The sequence below is a fragment of the Pholcus phalangioides genome, unplaced genomic scaffold, assembly GCF_987345545.1.
Source record: "Pholcus phalangioides strain wild (caught in Gottingen) unplaced genomic scaffold, Ppha-v1.0 ptg000039l_1, whole genome shotgun sequence".
Classification (NCBI taxonomy): domain Eukaryota; kingdom Metazoa; phylum Arthropoda; class Arachnida; order Araneae; family Pholcidae; genus Pholcus; species Pholcus phalangioides.
The window spans coordinates 29,925,343-29,947,445 of record NW_028301625.1 but is presented as its reverse complement, the minus strand read 5'-3'; the positions used below and the strand labels follow the sequence as shown (position 1 = coordinate 29,947,445).

Below are 22,103 nucleotides of genomic sequence, written 5' to 3'. Positions count from 1 at the left end.
CATTCATAAAAACTACGATTTTTGCTCCCTGGAGCAATTGTAAAAATATCTCCTTTACAAAAACTTACTATTACATGGTTGGTATGATGGTTAATACATTGTATGTCTCCCATGCGATGAAATACAGTCCGTACAACGCCTAGGCATGCTGAGTATCAAATTATCGATCTGATCTTGGGGAAGATCACTCCACTCAGCAAGCAATGCCCTCCGAAGTTCCGGTACACATGTAGGAGGTGGTTGACGGGCTGCAACTCGTCGGCCAAGCATGTCCCACACATGCTCTATCGGATTCAAGTCAGGTGAGAATGCTGGCCATTCCATACGGGTTATATCCTCAGATTCAAGGCATTCGTTTACGATGTTTGCTCGGTGAGAACGGGCGTTGTCATCCATAAACACAAATTCTGCGCCCATGGCACCCCTAAACAAACGTACATGTTGTTCCAGAATGATGTCCCGATAAATTTGGGCTTTCAGGGTTCCGGTTTGAACATGCAGATCTGTTCTGAAACCCAGTATAATTCCACCCCAAACGAGCAATGCTGCACCACCGTAACGATGTCGTTCAATGATGTTGTCTTGGTGGTAACGGGTACCTGGCGTTCTCCATATGAAAGTCCGACGTGAATCAGACTGCAAGCTAAACCTGGACTCGTCGGAAAACATCACACAAGCCCACTGTGACGATGTCCACATTGCATGTTCTCTACTCCAGGCTAATCGCTGCCGACAGTGAGTTGCCGTGAGCGGAACACATCTGACAGGCCTGCGAGCATATAGACCAATATCTCCCAAACGTCTGTACACGGTTTGCCTTGAAACTGTGGTACCCGTGGCTGCAGATAGCTGACGAGACAGGTCGGATGCTGTGCTCCGTCTGCTTCTTTTGGCAGTTACTGCCAAATACCGGTCTTCATTCGGCGTTGTAACTCGGGGGCGACCTGTTCTGTAACGTCTACTGACATTTCCGTTATCTTGGAATCGTTGCCAAAGCCTAGAGTTGACACTTTGGGCAATTCCAAGTCCCTCGGATACTTCCATCTGAGTACGCCCACATTCCAGGCGGCCGATAATTCTACCACGTAAAAAATCATCCACATGCGTCCTCTGTGTCATAACTATTCGCTTATGGCACTGAACGCCTCTTGTGAACAATTTCACTTCTTTGCCACCATTCCTTATATACCCCCCCCCCTCTTACACTCTCGTCGTTGTGACGTACTATCGGCATCATCTGGTGGCTTCCTGAAATTTGCATATCATTCTTGCAGATGTGTGTGATAATTCTACAGGTGAAATTTTTACTTTAGATTTCGATTTCCGTGTGATTCTGAATTATCCTTAATTTATGGACATGAGTATATATTGTATTTAATTTTGCACACACAAAAAACGATCAATATAAACTTCAATAAAAGGTCAGCCCCAGGCAGTGCCGACATTGAAAATAGCGTCCTTTATATTGTATCCATAGGTGGAGATAGACTTGGAAGTCTGGGGGGGGGGGGGCACGATAATGTTTGATGTCAATTCATATATACATATACATTAGATCAGTGGTTCTCAACCTTTTTTGACTCGCGGAGCCCTGCTTGACTCGAGCAGCCCTTTTTGTAAATAGTTTTTATGGTGGAACCCTGTAAGCCTCTTTTTTTTATTTACTTATCAAATTTGCTATTTTATTTCCCTGGAGTGGCCGCGGAGCTCCTGGGAAGTGCACACGGAGCCTCAAGGGCTCCACGGAGCACCGGTTGAGAAACGCTGCATTAGATCAATCGACTCCACCTTTGACGCTGGGGGCAATGCTCCCCCATGACACCCCGTATCTCCGCCCATGGTTGTATCTCATCCAAATTTCTTTGACAGTCATGGCATCATCAGATGAAAACAAGCCTTCGATAAAAGCTTTTCTGTAGCGTCGCTTCATATTTCCAATTATGCTCTGGTCCATAGGCTGGATAAGTGGAGTTGTATTTACTGGAAGAAAGAGGCATGTTATTTTGCTATCAATCACTTTTGAGTTCACAAGAGGAGTGTGTCCGAGCATTGTTCATTAACAGCAGTGCTTCCGGCGGCAACTGCTTTTCGGCCATAAGCTCTAACTTGAGGCACGAAAACGTTGTGGAACCATTCTGAAAAAATTGTTTGGCCCATCCAAGCTCTTTTTTGGGGCAATAGCTCACAGGCAATGCGTTCATATTTAAATTTGTGAAAAGCACGTGGTTTTTTTTTTGGATTTACCAATTACAAGCAGGAGTAATCTATGATTGCCAGTGGCATTTGCACAGACCATAGCAATGATCCGATCTTTTTGGACCTTAAAACCTGGGGCCGTTTTTTTTCTCCGCATTTTTTTAGACGATGATGGATAACAAAAAATGGCAGTTGAACGAGTGACGGTTAATCGAAATTTTACTGTATTTAAAAATGTTCTGTAGTTCAGAATCATGCCTCGAGTATTTTAATTAGCGTGTGTGTTTTATCTGTTAATATTTCAAGAGAATCTCTCTCTCTCAAGTTCTATATATATATATATATTAAAAATCTTTCATTCCCACAGAATGTCGTATCAGAAACAATGTATAAAAGCAAAACTAAAAAGAAAATCAAATTTCTATTGATACTTGAAAAGTCTAATTAATGATCATGATCCATTTCTTCCCCCCGTGCTTTACGAAAAAAAAACCCGTCTACGATATAGAAATGCTTCACATACATGCTCAACCCATTGCTCAAGGGCCGAATGTGGCCCACTACTTCAAACCTAATTTTGTAAAAATGAACTAAGCGGCACATTTACAGATCGTTCAAAGAAACCCGCGGCACAGTTTCAGATCATTCATGTGGCTCGCGTCACATTCCTAGATCACTTAAATGACCTGCGGCATATTTACAAATCACCGCGGCACAGTTCCAGAGCACTCTTTCGACACCCATGGAACAGTTATAGATCATCTTAAGTGATTCGCAGCACTGTTCCAGATCACTCAATCAAGTGGCCCGTGACACATTTCAAAATCAATGAAATAGCATTCTACTGAAGGCTGAACACCCTTGGTGTGGCACCTCCTGGAGTTACATTACACTTGAATGGTACAACGATTAGAAAAGACCTGCAGTTCATAGATGTGTTTTTTCCAAAGATGACGGTAGTCATCAATAGCATAAAAACGAGCCTAATATGCCTTGAAACACACATGCCCAACCATGACCAGCGGGCTACGTGGAGTTATTGGAAGTGGCCCGCAACACATTTCCAGATCATTTAACCTGCCAACGGAACATATCCAGATCACCCAAGTCAGCGGTTCTCCGCGGCGACTCGAGGAAAATAAAAATAAATCGGATAGATAAATAAAAAAAAGAGGTCTATATAAAGGGGTCCGAAATAAAAATTATATACAAAAAGGGCTCCAATAGTCAAACGGAGCTCCGCGAGTAAAAAAAGGGGGTTGAGAACCGCTGACCTAAGTGATCTCAAGCACATTTCTAAATCACTTGGGGCGACCTACGACAAACCCCTAGCTCACTTAAGAGGCATGTAGTTCAGTTGCTGTTTACTTTAAGTGGCTGGCGGCACACTTACTGATCATCTAAATGGTCAGCGATACATTTACAGTTTACTTAAGCGGCCCGCTGCTTTTTTATAGATAATTTTAGTGGTGCTCTTTACACATTCAATGGCGACCGTTCTCTTCACTGAGTCCCGGTTCAGCCTAAGCACCGATTCTCGCCGTACGTTTAATATGGAGAGAACCAGGGATCCGCTACCTACCCTCCAATGTCCGCGAAATCGGCCATTATGGCGGAGGAGGCTTAATGGTCTGGGCAGGCATCATGTTGGGTGACCTGATCAAAGGCACTGTGACTGGTGTGAGGTATAGCGATGAGGTCTTATTATTTACCCCCTATGTTCGCCTTTTCAGGGGTGCAGTTAGCCGAGTTCATTTTAATGGACGATAACGCGAGGCCACATAGAGCTCTTCTGCTCGACGATTTTCTAGAGATTGAGGATATTCGCCGGATGGATTGGCCAGCCAGATCTCCAGACCTTAACCCTATAGAGCATGTCTGGGACGCTCTGGGGAGGGCAATTGTAACTCGCAACCCCCCTCCGGGAACCATCCAGGGAATGAAAACAGCGTTGCTGAACGAGTGGGACCAATTGCCACAGGAAATGATAAACTGCCTTATTTCAAGTATGAAATCACGCTGCGAGACCTTTGTATATCTGTAAGAGGGGACCATACCCCCTATTAACCCATTTCTTTTATTTATTCTGCAACCGCTGTTTCATACCTTCCGACTCCAACGAGTGTTACGCACGATCATACGTGTGTATTACAATTATTGAATGGTTATTTGTTTTGTATTGTATCAATGTATGTACATATCAAATTTCATTAAAATCGGTACAGTAGTTCTAGAGATAATCGACCAAGTCTGCAAATTCTCTTAATTTCTTACACCAGTGTATATATTTTCATCTTCCTATACGTTTTTTTCCAGAATTCTATTGATAAATTTTATGTGATAAATTACACATTTCCCGGAGGCACTTTCTCCTCTGGAAACCATCTTAACCCATTGGCAACTGATTCTTTTAAAAACAAAAATGAGTGGAACCACTTCCACCATTTTATTGGCAAAGGAAAAAACTTGAAATTTAGAATGGCAAATTTTCTTACCAACCAGCGTTAATGGGGTTAAAGATCCCTGAAAGTTCAACTTTAAGCGCTGCCTTCTCATGGGTGCCCCCAAAGTACACATATATTCACCATACTTCTAATTCAACACTTATGTAATCCTCTAAGTCAAGGTTTAATTCCCTGAGGTCACAAAAGGAAAAATTATACAGGGAGAAAAAGCAACCCACACATTTGTGGCACCAGGGTCTGAAAGGGTTATATTAAAAAATCAGGTGACCCAACTATGCCTGAAATTTTATTGGGCTTTATACTGATAGTATGTTTTACCCCTACTAAATTTTACAATCTTTAGCTAAAAGACGTGAATGTGAGCTGCTTTAACCCCTTGACAGTATAATTTATTTGAAAATCTTTGTTGTGTATTATATCTATATAAAATATAAACTCAATTAGGGCTTCAGGGAAAACAAAACTTTTTTTTGGTCAAATATAATTATCAAAATCACAAATATGAAATTTCTCTATTGCCAGAACTGGACTTAAAGATCACCCACCAATAGCTTCTTGTAATTCTCTTCAGACAGATTATTATTCAAAACGATCCCCAGTAGCCAGTAAACTGGACGAATCGAGTTGCCCATTCTCTCTCATACATCACTAATAAAAACAATTCAAAACCAGGTAAACTCCTTTCTTTTTTTTATTTCAGATATTCTACATGAATGTTCTAGATATAGAATATTTCTTTAGATATTCTACAGAAGAAATCTTATTTCTTCACAACAGATAAAAAGAACTTGATTCCAGCATTCTCAATAGCAGTTTCATCATCCAGAATTTGTGGGGGAGTACCAGCACGGATATTGAACGGAACATTAGCATATTCCGGCATCATGCTATCAGCAGTTAAGAAATAAAATAAGCAAAACTATTTCAATTAAATTAGCGTGATGAGAAACAAATTTCAATTCATATATATAATGGAAAGAATAACAGGAGGTGACGCGACCAGCGCGTCCGTTGAGAAAGCTTGGGGAATCTGGGTTGCCAGATGAAGCCAGTGATCGCTCTATTAAAGGGACCAAGTAAGCCCAAACAAACCGTGGCTTTCCATGCTTTCCTATGAGAAACATCCCCGTTTTTAAAAATCATTTAAAAATTTACTATTCACTTTAAGAACTCTATTTTTTTCCCTCAAATTCTGTGGATATATTTATACAATTGAACGAGAGCTTTTACAATTGTAGTTGTTATTTGTTTTCGAATATCAACTTCAACAACATGGAACCTTTTGCAAAAATAACCAACATTTACCCATATCTTGTGCCCCAAAATTCCTTCTCTGTATTTTAATTTTAAAAAAAATTATGCCAAAGCATGTAATACCTCGGTGCTGAGAGAGACACACAATGTTTAAAGACACTTGAACAAGCGGTTTTTGAAAAAATCTGACACTTTTTTTCTTTTTTTTTTTGCGAAAAACATTATATATGCAAAACATTAGCATACATATCGCCTTTCAGCTGTTTATATTAAAATATTGTAGAAATACTTCCAGTCCAGGTAGAACAACAAAAACTCGAGCACAGACAATTCTAGATTTCAAATTCAATTCGAAACTGTTTTTTTTTCAAATTTTCGTACACATACCACTTTAAAAGCAAAGTAATAGGTACAAAATGAAGAGGAAAAAAACAGCCCTAGTGATTATTTTCCTAAATACTATAGGCTATAGGCCAGAGAGATGATTTATCGCGGCTCGTAAAAAAAAGTCTTTTATTTTTAATATTTTTTTGCTCAATACTACATCTACATAGCGGAAGGGTCGGATGGGCGGCATATATTTCAATCATACGTATTCAAGAATATACGGAAGAAGGGTGGCGAAATTTGTACAGCCTACAGGCAGCAAAACCATAAATACACAGTGGCGAAGGACGCTCGAGCATTTCCAGTACTTTGAGGCATGGGGGCGGCAAAATGCTCTTTGCCCCGGATGGCAAAAATCCTAGCTACGTCCCTGTCAGAAGGTGCTCGAGCACCTCAGAATTGATTCAGAAATCAAAATTCCTCATGTAAAGCTTAGGACGAGCGCCCACAGGCCTCAAACACTTTCCAAACTTTTAAACCCAGATCTATGATAATGATGAACGAAACAAAAAGGCAAAATAAACAGTTAAAAGAAAAAACTATGAAAATTTCATTTTATTGGAGCTTCATATAATTTTAATTAATCATATTTCCATAGACATTAATGTGATACATCAAATTTTTAAAATAAATTGAAGGCACTGAACTAAAAACTTATGAGTTGAGAGTGAAAAATGATCTTCCCCTTTCAAAAATAAATTAAAAATATAAAAACCCCTTATACAAGGATAAACTTTTATCTTTCCCCTTTATTGGATCATGTAGATTACCTGAAGACGCATTAAACAGTCATGGTGCTTAAATTTATTTAGATATTAATATTTTAAGAGAATTCGATCCGGCAAAACACATGTTAAGTATAGGGAAAAGAGCGGTTTGTTTGGGCTTACTTGTCAGCCCATAGGGTTGCCACAACGGCTTCAATTTTCGTGCCTGATGTCACCTCCTGTTATTCTTTCCTCCATGATAATGATCACTAAATAAATACTGTATCAATGATGTAAAAAGAAATCGAATAAAAACTTTCAGTTAAGGATACGTAGGAATAAGTTCCCTGATCTGTCCAATGGTGTGGGAACAGTTAAACTTCCTGCAAACTCTAAAACAGAAAACAATCATGTTAATACAATGCAATGCTCTTATACAGGGTGCATAGTGAAGTCCTTAAACACTCCTTTAATTTTTGAACTGATGATTTCAGAGACACTTTCAATCAGAAAAAGGATTCAAATGACGTGCAGGTTTAAAATATATGCGATTAATTTTTCAAGGGGCTGCATAGGCATTAAAATATGAAATTGAGCTTATTTTATATGGTACCCCTACCTTGAAACTTCTAATTAAAAATTGGCAAATTTTAATCATGAGTTCAACAAAACCAATTGCTTAAAAAATAAAAAAAAGTTTCATACAATATTTCCAAGTGAAATACTAGCCAAGCTATTCAATTTCCAATACTATATTACGACTAGCTGTTACCTGCGGCTTTGCTCGCGTGAATTTGGCAATCTGAAAATTCTTCCTTGAGACCCCTTAGGAAGTGAATTTTGAGAAATCCCGTCTTAGCGAGTCTTTGCATCATAAAATGAACATACTGACCAAATTTCAAATTTAGTTTTAGCGGTTTTCACACAAGGCATGATTTCTCTGTATAACCTTTGAACCCCCTTATGACTTATTTCTTGACATCACTCACTAGGGTTAGTAAAATGCCAGGGGTGTGTAAAAACCTATAATGGTCCTTTAGTAAAAAAAAGCCCTTCATCAAAGTTGTATAACCCAAAGTTGATGTTTAGCAGCAGAAAATAGAATTGTGCAGTCCTGTAGTTAGTGATGGACTCTCATCCCGAGGACCAGGGTTTGAAACCCAACAGCAGCAAATTGATGGTCGGCTGAAGTTGGTTTTCTGTGTGTGTGAATGTGTGATTCGATCTGCCATTAAAATCTTGCCAAAGAGCAACAAGCCCACAATGGTATAAATATTCAATCAGTACATTTAATTCACAATTTGGAATATAGATGGCAGAACTGAAAACTCCCACAACAAAAGACATGAACTCAGACTGTTATACGTAGTTACACACATACTTCCAACACAACTACCTTGGTGTTGCAATAGACCAGAGTTATGCTCAGTTCGAAAAAGAAAAAAAAGGCAGAAAATAGACATGAAATGAAGACTTACATGTTCCCATTATCAAAAAGGATGCGTATTTCCCTTATGGGAAATGATTGATCAAGCTCTAGTTCCTTTTGCTTCACATTCTCAAATCCTGAAGCAGCTTCCTCATGCTCTTTTGACAGCTTTGCCAAAGAGCCATCACCACCTTTGGCACCCTGCTCACTTTGCTTGGCCAGTTCCACATTCAAACTATCTTCTCCAGCAGTAGCTTTGTCACTAAAACCAACATTAATTCAGCTAAGTATGAAATAAACCTTTTTAAAAAGGCTCTATATAACCACAAACAAATTTTATTCATATACACACACACTTTAAGAAAACTATAAAAATTTAACGGACAGTGGCCTTGGAACCAGAGGTGTAGCACCTCTATTTTTATGTACGCATGGTGTCAAGTGCCCAGAAAATAAATTTAGAAATAAAAATTATATAAATAAGGCTCAAGTGAAGCACTCACATGTTTAAAACACTTTTGATGCCCCCTTTTTTATGGATACAGGACCATAGCCAAAAATTTATTTTGGAGGTGGGGGACCAATGTTATTGAACAACAGACTTAAGCATGTTATTATTTATATATCATCCATTTTTTATAACATTTTGGGAAGGGGGCTCGGGGAGGTGGTCCCAGCTCCCCTTTACATCCTTACCCCGATACCAGGTGAGTCATATTTGAAAATTAATGGAAGTCATACAGATATTAAACTATAGAACTCATTGAAATTCGCAAAAAATAAGATGAAAAATTTAATATTTCAAAGGCAGGCACATAAATAAGTAATATATTGTACATACTATCCCTAAAAAATTAAAAAAAAATGAATCAAAATGAAAAAGTAAAAAAAAAACCCTGTGGATTTTCATATTTCACAGCCGTAGTGGGGGGCAGTGCTGTTTTAATGCATGGGCCCCCAAGAGAAAAGAGGCCTCACAAAAATGAGGTAGAGTTGAAATTTTCAAAAAAAATACATGCTAATTTGCCTGGTAGGGTCTTAGAGTCTTGTTTGTCTGTATGCAGCACGGGGGCCCATGGTGCATTAAGACGGCCCTGAGTGGGGGAATCTGCCCTCCACCCCTGAAATGTGAGAAAGTGGTTGATGTATATGGAATAACACGGTCTCTTCTCCAAAGAAACTTTTGGCTACAGCTTTGCTGTAATTTGCAGGCTAAAAATTTACTAGTGATAAAATGAAGAGCTAATACTATAAATAATCTGAACTTATTTTAGAAATTTTTCAATAAAATTTTTTGAACATATATTAATTAAAATAAAAAAAATATCAATGTTCACTAAAAAGAAAAAAATGGTATAAAAAGTACAGTCAATTCATGATAACTTTAAACTCTAATGCATCAAATATCAGTTTAAGTCGAAGTTTTCACTCTGCTCCAGAATTATTGTATTTGTGTTAAAATTTTATATTAACTCAAAGTTTTCTTTCTTTAAGGTATCCGACTACATTGAAAATGTCACTTCTGAAGAAAATAGATTTTTTTTATGCCCTGTTTGTTGCGATTCAAAAACAGGTTTTGTTTTGTTAATATGACGCTTAGGATCGAAATCACATCCCCTTTAGTGTTGCATTTTTACATACAAGTAATTTTTGAATAAAACCTTTAAATGTGTTTTAAAAAGAATGTTATTTTTCACATTTTACTTGAGTTTGAAACATGATTTATAAAAATCTATTAATTGTATCATTACCAAAATTTTAATACAATATCCTGCTATATATTGTTAATGTTATGAACCAAAATCTAAAGTCTATCACATATATTTGTCTAATTACAGTACTTTATAAACAATATTTAGAGTGATATTTGAAAAAATTCACATGTGCATTAACAGATTCGAGTCAATCAATCTGTTAATGCACGTGATCGCCTGATCAGCAATCCTTCAACTTTTGGTTCATAACCTGTACCATCACATGCTAAATGTACTATGAAAATAAAAAAAACGTTCTATTCATAGAATTTTTGCAATCAAGTTTCAAATATAACATGAATTTTGTTTAAAATGACATAAAAATGACATAGGTAGTCCAAAATTTATCATTGTTTTCACCATTTTGGGACACTTTCTACAATTTGACACCCAATATAAAGACCCCTGTTCCATCAAAAACGGACGTTGTATTGGGACGGTCGTTATATTGAAAGTAAAACATATATGATAGTTGTTCTATGAAAACACATTTGGGACATGTAATGGAATGGTTGACTGTATCAAAAAATATTATTACAGTTCACTCCAGTATCATTTTAAATAAATGTGACAAGAAATGTATTTGGATATCTTAAGTTTTTAGGAATGAGAGAAATTTAACACTTTAAGCAATTTTTAAAAATTTCCTTATCCACATTATAACTGCCACATTTGAAATTGTGAAACCTTCCCAAATTGCCACGAATTTTAAGAATTGTAGAAAATAATCTTGTATATACTTTATGATTAGTGTCATGAAAAAAAATCTGTTTCCAATGATATAGTACACTGGTATAAGAAATTAAGAGAATTTGCAGACTTGGTCGATTATCTCTAGAACTACTGTACCGATTTTAATGAAATTTGATATGTACATACATTGATACAATACAAAACAAATAACCATTCAATAATTGTAATACACACGTATGATCGTGCGTAACACTCGTTGGAGTCGGAAGGTATGAAAAAACGGTTGCAGAATAAATAAAAGAAATGGGTTAATAGGGGGTATGGTCCCCTCTTACAGATATACAAAGGTCTCGCAGCGTGATTTCATACTTGAAATAAGGCAGTTTATCATTTCCTGTGGCAATTGGTCCCACTCGTTCAGCAACGCTGTTTTCATTCCCTGGATGGTTCCCGGAGGGGGGTTGCGAGTTACAATTGCCCTCCCCAGAGCATCCCAGACATGCTCCATAGGGTTAAGGTCTGGAGATCTGGCTGGCCCATCCATCCGGCGAATATCCTCACTCTCTAGAAAATCGTCGAGCAGAAGAGCTCTATGTGGCCTCACGTTATCGTCCATTAAAATGAACTCGGGGCTAACTGCACCCCTGAAAAGGCGAACATAGGGTTCCAAGACCTCATCCCTATACCTCACACCAGTCACAGTGCCTCTTTCAAAGACATGGAGAGGTGTGCTGCCATCCAACATGATGCCTGCCCAGTCCATTAAACCTCCTCTGCCATAATGGTCGATTTCGCGGACATTGGAGGGTAGGTAGCGGGTCCCTGGTTCTCTCCATATGAACGTACGGCGAGAATCGGTGCTTAGGCTGAACCGGACTCAGTGAAGAGAACGGTCGCCCATTGATCCAATCTCTATGCTCTCTGCACCATGATAAATGGATTCTCCTGTCCGTAGAAGTGAGCGGGATGCAAACAGCAGGTCTTCTTGCAAACAACCCTCTCTCATGAAGTCTTTTGGAAACAGTCACCCTTGACACACGCCTCACTATAATCGACAAATGGCGATCTTCTCTGGCCATCGTGGCTCTTGGATGACCTTGCACAGGCTTTCTCTCGATGGATCTGGTATCCTGGAACGGTTTCCATAAGTTACACACGACGCTGAGCGTTATATTGAACTCTCTACAAATCTGGACTTGAGATTGGCCTGCTTCTAGCCTCCCCACAATTCGCCACCTCATTCCATCATCTAAACATTGGTGGTTACTCATTTTTACTGTTACAATTTGAAATTAACCGATTGCTGCAAAATAACACCAAGAAATTCGTCAAAGTGTGCTAGCGAACGAAATGCATCTTAACTTACGCGCGCTTATAAAGCCTGTTTCTCTACTACTTCACCAAACACCAACTCTGGCCATATCGCTATATTGCAATTTACTGCCATTAGTGAGATGGGTTGGAAGTGAAGGCGCTGCCTATTGGTGGTCGCCTCGAGTTCGTTAGGGAAAATAACTTGTCTATTTCCTCCCTTGGGTTCAAACCCTGACAACAACCTTCACGATGGTAGACGAGCATCTTACCACCATGCCACTAGGGCACCTGTTTCTCTACTGGCTCCGCTTACACACACGTGTATGCTTACGTATTTGACGTACAAGATTTGCATTTTTGTCTAGAAGCAGTGGTTTTACATTCAGTTCAGTTCTTTTCATGAAATTCGATAAAATATGCAAATTCTCTTAATTTATTTCACCAGTGTATGTACATCTATATATAGTCTATTTCAAAATACTCATTCAATAATTATTTATGATTGCATTAGATTCATCTTTGCGAATTTCCAGTAATTTGACATGTATGCAAATATTGTATTAACTAAAACAATATTCATAAATTGTACTGTTATTTTAATCACTTTGAAATCGGAATTTCCAATAAGTTAAACTAACAATTACTTTTTTGTCAATGTGTCGACCTATTGGGATTTGACTGTAATTTGAATCTCTGTTTTTCAAACCAATATAGGCTATGTTTCTGTATTTCTAAATGATAGGTTACAATATCTATCAAAAGATTGCCTGTGAATGATGAAAATGCAACGATATAATTTTGGTAACTTTCCTGTGTGTTATGTTTAATTGCAAATTTCAGAAATGAAAAAAAAAAAAAAGCCAAGTGAAATTTTCAAAATTATGAAAAAAGCATCCCAAAAATATCTTAAATCTTATTTTGCTAAAAACAATTTAAGTTAAAACCAGTGCTGGAACTAGGCGGAGGGGGAACTGCCCTGAACGGCAAAATTTAGGGGCGGTGGTTTCATGTGGGAACAAAGAACACACAAAATTATTGAGTTTTGAAGTTGTGGGGACAGCAAAATAATGTTTGCCCCAGATGGCAAAAATCCTAGTTATGACCCTGGTTAAACAAAATACAAAAATTATACTGTGTTGCCAAATTTGAACCATCTTGGTAATGAGAAGGTAAAAGCGAATTGTGGGTAAAATGTATTTTCTGTTTAAATCTAATGCAAATATTATACAAATTTATGAATGTCAAGGCAAATCAAGCAAAAAATCCAAATCCTAAATTTAGCAGAGTATTTTCAGGAGATACAGAAGAGCAAAAGGTTTCACTTTGGAATACCTGCTTGCATTATTAACACACACAGAAAAAAGATGAGACCATAAGTGAATATGCCGTTCACTATACACACGCTCCCGGTGCCCCCCCCCCCGATTTGAGGAGTCTGTATCCACTTATGGGTGAGTCTTTCGTAGACTTGTATAGTAGTCTCAATAATTGGAGTCTAGAAAATCTGAGATGCTAGGATTATTCAAAATTCCTTTTAATAATCCTAGTTAATGAAAAATACGTAAGAGAGAACTTTTTCTTAAATCAAATAATTACAGAACACGGACCCATGAGATACTATCAAGAATGGAGACATAAAAAGAGTGGTAACTGCACCTTCTGAGAAGCAGCACAAGTGCGTAGATACCACTATATTTATCAATGTGTGTATTGGAGAGAAAGAAGAAACAATGTATTCACTCGAGATCAACAACAACTTCCAATAGCGACCCTATTGAAGAGCACAGAACTTTATCACGGAAATAATGGAGTTGTCACTGGAAAGGTATTTAGAGTACAACCCGTAATGAACAGAATATTTTTCTTGGTGATCCGTTTGAACTAAGCTCACCTGTGTATACAACAACAACACTGATGGATATATATGTGATCTTGTATTTTCTGCTACAAGAGATAATTGAGATTGTGAATCTTATACATCAAATCAAATATTTATGTAAAGCTCAACTGTGTCGTGGGACATAGCTGAATACGTAATAATGCATATCTTGTACATTGTGTGTTGAGTTTGGCGTAATTGCACTGCGGCGATATAGTCGTAAATGTTTACTAAGTATGTATGTATGTTTCTTTTTTTATGTGGAGGATTTCAAATGGTACCTTGAAATTTTAAATAACTTGTGTCTATGACAGGCTACGAGAATATTATTATTTAACTTGTTTTTTTCTTCTGAATTTACTGATTTTTGCTGATGGATATATCTATGACTGGTATTTTACCTATAAGAGTTAATTGCGATTGTAAATCTCATACATTAAATTGAATAATCTAAATAAAGTTTGACTGGGTTATGTGATAGAGCTGAATACGAGATAATGTATATCGCGTATATTGTATGTCAAACTTGGCATAATTGCGCCATTGTGATATGCAGTGCCGTCTTAACGCATGGGCCCACCCGGGCACGGCCCGGGGGCCTCAGGAGAAGAGGGGCCTCACAAAAATGAGAATTAGTTCAAATTTTGGAGAATTTGCCTGATAGGGCCTCAGAAAAATCACTTGGCCCGGGGGCCCATGTTGCTCTTAAGACGGCCCTGGTGATATGGCCCCATGGTAATATGGTTATAAGTGTTTCAATGTATGTTCAGTGTGTTCAGTCATGTATGTTTCATGCGTAAGATATTGAATACCATATTGAGTGCATATTTTTTCACACTAGGCGAATTAATGCCATTGAATTAGTAGATAATATAGTTTATGGGCATCCAGTAGGAACCCCTGGTATATTTTTGTGGTTTAGGTTAGGGATAAGCTAGGGCCCCCGGGAGAGCAGACACAATGATGACGATGTGTGGCACAGCTCTATATGCATCCATTTCGCACCACTGACATAGGGACATTTAATTTTTAAAGAAAACATCTTGAGCAGGATTGCTCACTCAGCGTCCAATTAACAGATCTTGTCGTATAGCCCAATGGGCCAGGACGAGGCTTAGATGATGATCATCATGATCACCACAGGTTCATAAAAAATATATTTAGTGTGGCACCTAGAAATTTGATACTTATCCAATGTCAAATTTCTGCTTCGGTGAACTGCGGCACAATGTGATACACAAGACTACCATAAAGACATTTATGCATATGCTGTCTAGAGAAACTTCGGCATCAAATTGCAGGACTGCTAAATTTTTGTTTAATAATGACAAATTGATACAATGACACTGTAAAAAAATGAAATTACCCAAGAATGGAAATCATGGAAGCACTATACAATACTTTTCTGACACCAAGTGTTCATAACCAAGGTGGCTGCATGGGCACCAAATCAGAGTTGAAAGGAGAAAAATGCTTTGCTGATCACAGAAACGTGAGCAGGGGGGTGCCAAATTAGGTCTCGCACAGGTAGAGATTTTTTTCCCCTCGAGCTGCCGCTGCTGTTCACAACCTTCTGCCGCTTCTTTATATACAAAAAAAAAGACCCCATTCTTTAAATTGTAAATGGAGGATTCAAGCAATCTGATAGCTAATCACTGATAGGCAATGTTAGCAGTTGAAGAATAAAATAACCCAACCACACTCTGCTGAAGATTTCTTTATATCTAAGCAAATACATATATTTAACAGGCACCACAGGAAAATGTCTTGGAATTACAGCAAATAATTAAGAATAATATTAGAGTGCACACTAACCAACTAGAAACCTTCCATTCTATGCAATGAGTATACACCCTGCTTCCCCCAGTGGGCTAATCTTATTTGAACTTGCAAAACAATAAATATAATTACAAAACAAAAATATAATATAATACATTTACATTAGTAATTTTCACCAAAATTTTACTATATAACAGGATATTTTAATGATATAAAAATATTTCAACTATGATTTTTTTCAGTATAATAACTGATGAAACATTCTTCTTCATGTAACAGTAGCCTACTTCACAGAATCTGCAAAATGATAATTCTCATTTCCTGATGACAACTCATTTTTTAAGAACGAGAACTCTCATTTGATGCGAATGTGTAAATTCATGCAATTTATTATATTTTAAGAGTCCAGCTCACTGGTAATAAAATAATATATTATGAAGTATTTGATAATACTTGTCCAAGCGAACCTGCGATGCCAAAATAATGTTTAAAATATTGCTTTACTGAATATCGGAAGAAAAAGTTTTTCGTAAGAATAGAATTTTAATCATTAGATTAACTTTTATAAAATCGAAAATACTCTATCAGAAATGTCTGAATGTGCAATAGAGCCACTATTTTGAGAGAGGCTATGGCTATTTTCTATCAGCGCCAACTACAGCTATAGATAGCTCTGAATGAATAAACGCCAGGACTCTCCCACCAGGCTTATCCAACTGCCAAGATAGCTTCCAGCCCAGCTTCATGGCAGAGTCTGGAACAAAGTGTGTATACCTAACAGTCTGAGTGCGTACCTAGTGTTGTGTATGATTTTTCAGTGCTGCCATTTATATTTCAAATTGTGAGTGAAGTGTAATGATCAAATATTTGTACTGTTGTAGGCCTGGCCATTGCTTTCTGTAGCAAGACTTTGATGGGGAGAGGGGAGATTGGCTCGTATTGAAACCTCAAAGTTGGGAGAACCACAGAAAACCAACTTCAGCTGACCACTGCGGCAACAGTAAGGTTTGCACCCAAGTCCTTACTATGCAAGTCTGTCACTATCATAGGTGTCAGAACCTGGGAGTGAGGCTATTTGAGTCACCCCAATAAATTTTGTGGGGCTCCCCCCAATAATTAATGAATATACAATGCAATGTGTTCGAGTTTGAGTCCCTTATATGCAGAATGAATGGTGATTTTCAGCCCCCTCAATGTTTTCTTCATGTCATCGCCTCTCGGCACTTACCACTCCACCACCATAGCACTATAGATACCCCTAGTTCTGTTCATTCTTAGAACCATTCTAATAAAGAGGGATCGGCGTATAACCACAGTTTAGTTTATGTCAAAGTTTCTGTCTTTGTAAACATCAGAACCATTGAAATGTTTGTAACAGTTTGATAGACCACTTACAACAGTGGTTCTTGAACTTTTGCCACCTGTGGTACCTTGAAGAATAGGTCTACTTAAATAAAGACCCACTTCAAAAGCACTACACAGAGGCATAGCAATAATGACAACTTGCTTCTGACATAGGTTGAGGATGCCCCCTAGAAGCTGCAACGCACACATTGAGAGCCACTGACTCAGTACATGGGTCTAATATTTTATTTAAACCCCTACAATCTTGATAACTTGGCACGTGAATAACTCTGCATCTATTATTCCCTTGGTTGGCACAATACTAATTTCAATGTAGGGAAAAGTCTCTAACTCGACATGTGTTTGGCTTATGGCGACATGTGTGTGTTGACTTAAGTAGACTACGATTTTTGTCCCTTTAGCCTGACTGGTTTTTACAATTGGCCTTGTGTTACCACTTCTAAGAATTTTTTGACATTGTTTATGGGTATCTGGACAATCCTTTGTTTTCTATGATGGGTCCCTTTTTTGCGTTGGGGGGGGGGGGAAATAACAGACCTTTATGCAATCAAATTATGTTTTTACCACCTAATCCAACAGCAACTTCACAACCACTGGATCAAGGAATTATCCTAAGTATTAAAATGTTTTACAGAAAATTACAGACCAAAAAAAATGTGAATTTGTGGATGTTGGAACGGACGCAAAAATTTGTTTTAGATGCTGTTGAAATGATTGATTCTGAGTGGAAGTCAGTCACGAGTTCCACGATTCGGAACTTCTTTCGTCATGTTGGTTTTTGTTCCGAGTCTCTGGAAAACGATAATTTATCCAAAGATACCTCTCAAATTACATGTGGAGAAAGCATGAATAATGCTACGGGTGATTCCATCAAGGATGAGTTTGTGAACATTGACTCTGATCTTGTAACTTCAGGACTTTTAGAAGACAATGATATTCTAGAATAAATCAATCAAAAAGCAAGTGCTTCATGTTCCGAATAAATAGAATCTCAGGAAGTTCAGATGAAGAAGTATTTGCACCATCTTGCCATGATGCATTAAAAGCTGTAGATGTGATACATTGATTCCTACACACTCAGGAAAAAGCCTAACAATCGCGGGATAAACTGAACAGTGTAGAAGAATGTTTTCTCTGCGGAAAGTATACTTGATTATTTTTCATGAAGTAAATTTTTTTATATGTTTTGATTCTATTATGAAACAACCCCGAATTAAAATTAATGAGAGAATTAGCATTTTATTTAATGGAATTGTTCTAATGTATATAATTACATACACAAAAACGATCCGACAAAAATTTACAGCGAAACCCTGCTAACTTGACATCCACTTAAGTTGATATATTTGTCAATACTTTTGGGGTGTCGAGTTACTGTATCATTATATTGTGTGTGACATACGTGGATAATTTTCAGTAATAAATTTAAGTCTGTAAGTACCACTTGTCACATTTTTGGGGACCATCTTTGAGAAAAGCTGTTTCAAACAGATTCCTCTAATTAAATTCAAGTGTTTACCATTTGGATATTGTGAATGTTTTTCATATTCTCATGCGACTTCGTTATATCTGGGCTTGACTGTACAATATGCATGAAATTTAATTTGTCTTTTCATCCATATTTGGCCCTTTAAGTCCTTATTATATGACATGTTTAAATGATCCTGTGTGAAATATAACCCACAAGCAAATAAGTTTGAACGTGAAATAGAAAAAAAATATTGTCACTAATTATATTGGATATTTCAGTTCTGAGAAATATTCTAGAATTTCAATTGCAATTATCAAAACTTTTTCCGTCACAAACACAGACAGGCCTATTTATTGTATTTCTTGACCATTTTGTCTGCCGATTCCACTAAGTTGATTTACTGCAGATAAATAAATCTGTATGCATACAATCAAATTATGAAGAGGTTGAACGAGATCAATGATATTTTCACTGAGGATCGTATTACAGAGCCAATAAATCTGTGCCACACAGCAAAATGTCTTTTTTTTTTAATTTCACGATGGCAAATTTGTAAATAATATTTAGCTAACATACTGGGGCTTGACTTATTACGATATTCCTCCGTTGTTTCCTCACAAACTGAAAGAGAAAGACAAAATTTTGCTAGCTTCCAAAATTTTAATGAATGAGACTATGGAATGCGAAAAACCACATTTTTCGGATAAATAAACATTTTGCCACCTGAGCACAGAAACATAGTTTTACTGAAAGAGCATGGGCTTCCCCACATCATGCAGCTGGGCCACTAGGCAGGGGCGTACGCAGGATCGACCTTTAGAGGGGCCCAAAACATTTTGAGTTACAGCTCTTCAAAAAAGCATTTAAATTAGCAGAAATTGGTTAATATAGCATATATCAACAATCTTAAGATTAACAATATTTTCATCAAAATATTTTCTAATTTTTGGTCGGCTTGGGGGGATGGACCCACTGTGTACGCTTCTGTCCTTAGGCTGGGATCTTCGCAACCCCTCTGTAGTGAATTTATCATGTGATGAAACAAAAAATTATGGGAACCATCCCAGGCCACAGAGATGGAGCCCTGGTAGCCCCACCCTTGTAAAAGCCACGCTGAGCTTCAACTCCCCCAATAATTTGAAGAAAAAAAAATTAAAGTTTCAGAAATTCTCAACTCACACTTCCTCTTTTTCAGCAGCAGGGCTCTTTGGCTGATCCTCGAAAATTTTGTCTTCATCTGTTGTACTGCTTTCCTCCTAAACAGTGGGGGGGGGGGGGATATTTTAGAATATGTAAAAGAAATTTAACAGATTATCACGAAATTAATATTTAGATTAAAATTATCTAATTTAAAAAAAGAAATTACGAGCAAGTCAGCCATTTCAGAATCCAAAAATGCTTGAATGAATCGTTCATCGTCACTGGAATCCGATCCCCTGGGTTTCGAAATCGACATTTTTACGCTGCAAGGAAAAAAATCACGCGTGTTCCCTCTCCAAAAGAAGAATCGAAAATGACGGTTAGCTTATCAAGGCAGACGAGCGCGCACACAAAAAAAAGAAAAAGAATTAGCTGCCTGGAAGTTATGCGATGGCAGTGATCACGTGAGCCTAATCAACCAATCACGTCTCGCGTTCATCTCCCTTCGCAGTTATCGGGAGGGAATGTCGGGCGAATTTATTTTTAAATAATCAACTGGTAAATTGATAACGATACAAAATTCGTAAATGAACAAAATAAATTATGAACTTATGTGAGGAATCGGCCCAGTGACGGATTAATGCAGTTTTGTGGGTAGTCGGTCGAAAGATGCAACAAACCGGGGGGAAACTTTCAAAAACTAGGATTTGTAAAGCTGTTTTGAGACTAGAAACTAATATAAAATGAGCATAAAAGTGTACTTTATAATGTACTTGCTCCCATGGGTGGGGGGGGGGGGGCGGCGAGTCAGTGAATCGGCCTTGAATACAATAATCGTAACTACCTTAAACGAAAATAAAGAATTTTCTATAAAGTTTCAATTTTCAAAAAATTAAAATTGTTAGGAAACTTTTTTGAACAAACAAGAACATGGATCTCGCGAGACAACATTCCCATTCATTTCCCAAAAATCATCCATAGAAATTCTTATCAGTATACAGTAGCTAAATCCCGCCCTGAAACTGATTTTTTTTGTCCCTCCTCCAACTGAATTATGCAGTTTACTTACTCTGAATTGAACAAATCACAAAGCAGTTATTGCTGGCGTGGAACCAATCAGGAGCATGTTATGATAAGCTGTAACAGTCAAATAGAACAATTTAAATCAAGTAAAATGTCACTAAAAAAACATATCGTTCATTATTTCGGTTAACAATTCAATGATATGAAATTGGCTTTTGTTGGGAATCGGATTTGATTGTATAGTAGCGGCCGAAAAACGGTCTGTTTAGCTATAAGAAATCGGCAACAATATGAAGGTTTCGGTATAATAGAAAATTAGTGGTGGGGGAAAAAAACCTTTTATTTGATACTTGTTTGCTGGGAATCAGGCCCGTCATTATGGGGGGGGGGGGGGGAGGGTCAGGGATTTTGAAAATGCACTATAAAAATGGTATATATACATAAATACATTGAGTACATGTTCTTTGCCCCCCTGAAAAAAGTTTGCCCCCTCCTCCGGAAAAGTTAAAATGACGACGGCCTTTCTGGGAATCGAAATTATTTGCTTCAATTCTTTTTCCCATGAATGTTAATGTAATCTGGCCTTTTTTGAAGGATGGGTTTCTTAGCCCCACCTTTATAACGATCGTAGCAACCCTGGTAGAAAAAGCACATTCTTATAATCTTCCCCACGTATTGGACAAATTTTTCTGAAACAATAGGGATTTCTCAATTAAAATATATTCGTATATAACACTTCCAAACCGATACTTTCTTTTCGAAAAGGTCCCTGTACATAATTTAAAGTACAAAGATAATCGCAAACTATCACTAGGCGGTGAATTTTAGTTAAGGGAGGCCCCAGAGAAGGGTTGCCAGTTGTAGCATTTAATGAGCAAGAGGCGGAGCTCGAGCATTCAAGCTCCAATGCCATTGCGCGAAAACTCCATCTTGAAACCATATTAATCCAGAAAAAATCAATTGCAGTATAATGAATTTTCCGCCAGTTCCGATAAATGTTTGTCGCGTAAAAGTTTCGCCATTAATATGGATGCAAATTGCATTTGTAAGAAAATTCTTATCAGCATTTTGAGAATTTAAATGTTTTTTTTAACGCGATTATTTTCGGTTTCGTGAACACGCATGTATTCCTCTTCTCAATTGCTTTTTCTGGTTTAGTTAAATTTTAATATAATTTATGAAAACTTTTATAACAAAGACAAACCTTAAAGAATGTTTGGATCTAACAAAATTATTGATATCCATGG

General features: G+C 37.5%; 1 protein-coding gene across 2 annotated transcripts in view; it reads right to left on the bottom strand.

Annotated features, from left to right (window-relative positions):
* Positions 1–5,344: 5,344 nt before the first annotated feature.
* Positions 5,345–22,103, bottom strand: part of LOC149065811 (uncharacterized) — a 41,950-nt gene continuing 25,191 nt past the window's right edge. Inside the window, exons 1-5 of one of the 2 annotated variants that reach the window (XM_089253926.1) lie at positions 20,060–20,210; positions 19,873–19,949; positions 8,488–8,700; positions 7,342–7,401; positions 5,345–5,548 (exon numbers count right to left, since the gene is read on the bottom strand). In XM_089253926.1, coding sequence (XP_089110052.1) covers positions 5,422–5,548; positions 7,342–7,401; positions 8,488–8,700; positions 19,873–19,949; positions 20,060–20,149 — 567 coding nt within the window. In that variant the 5' untranslated portion in view covers positions 20,150–20,210 and the 3' untranslated portion in view covers positions 5,345–5,421. Of the gene's footprint in view, positions 5,549–7,341; positions 7,402–8,487; positions 8,701–19,872; positions 19,950–20,059; positions 20,211–20,902; positions 20,971–22,103 lie in introns of those variants that run through there. The other variant, XR_016195629.1, reaches the window with a different exon arrangement.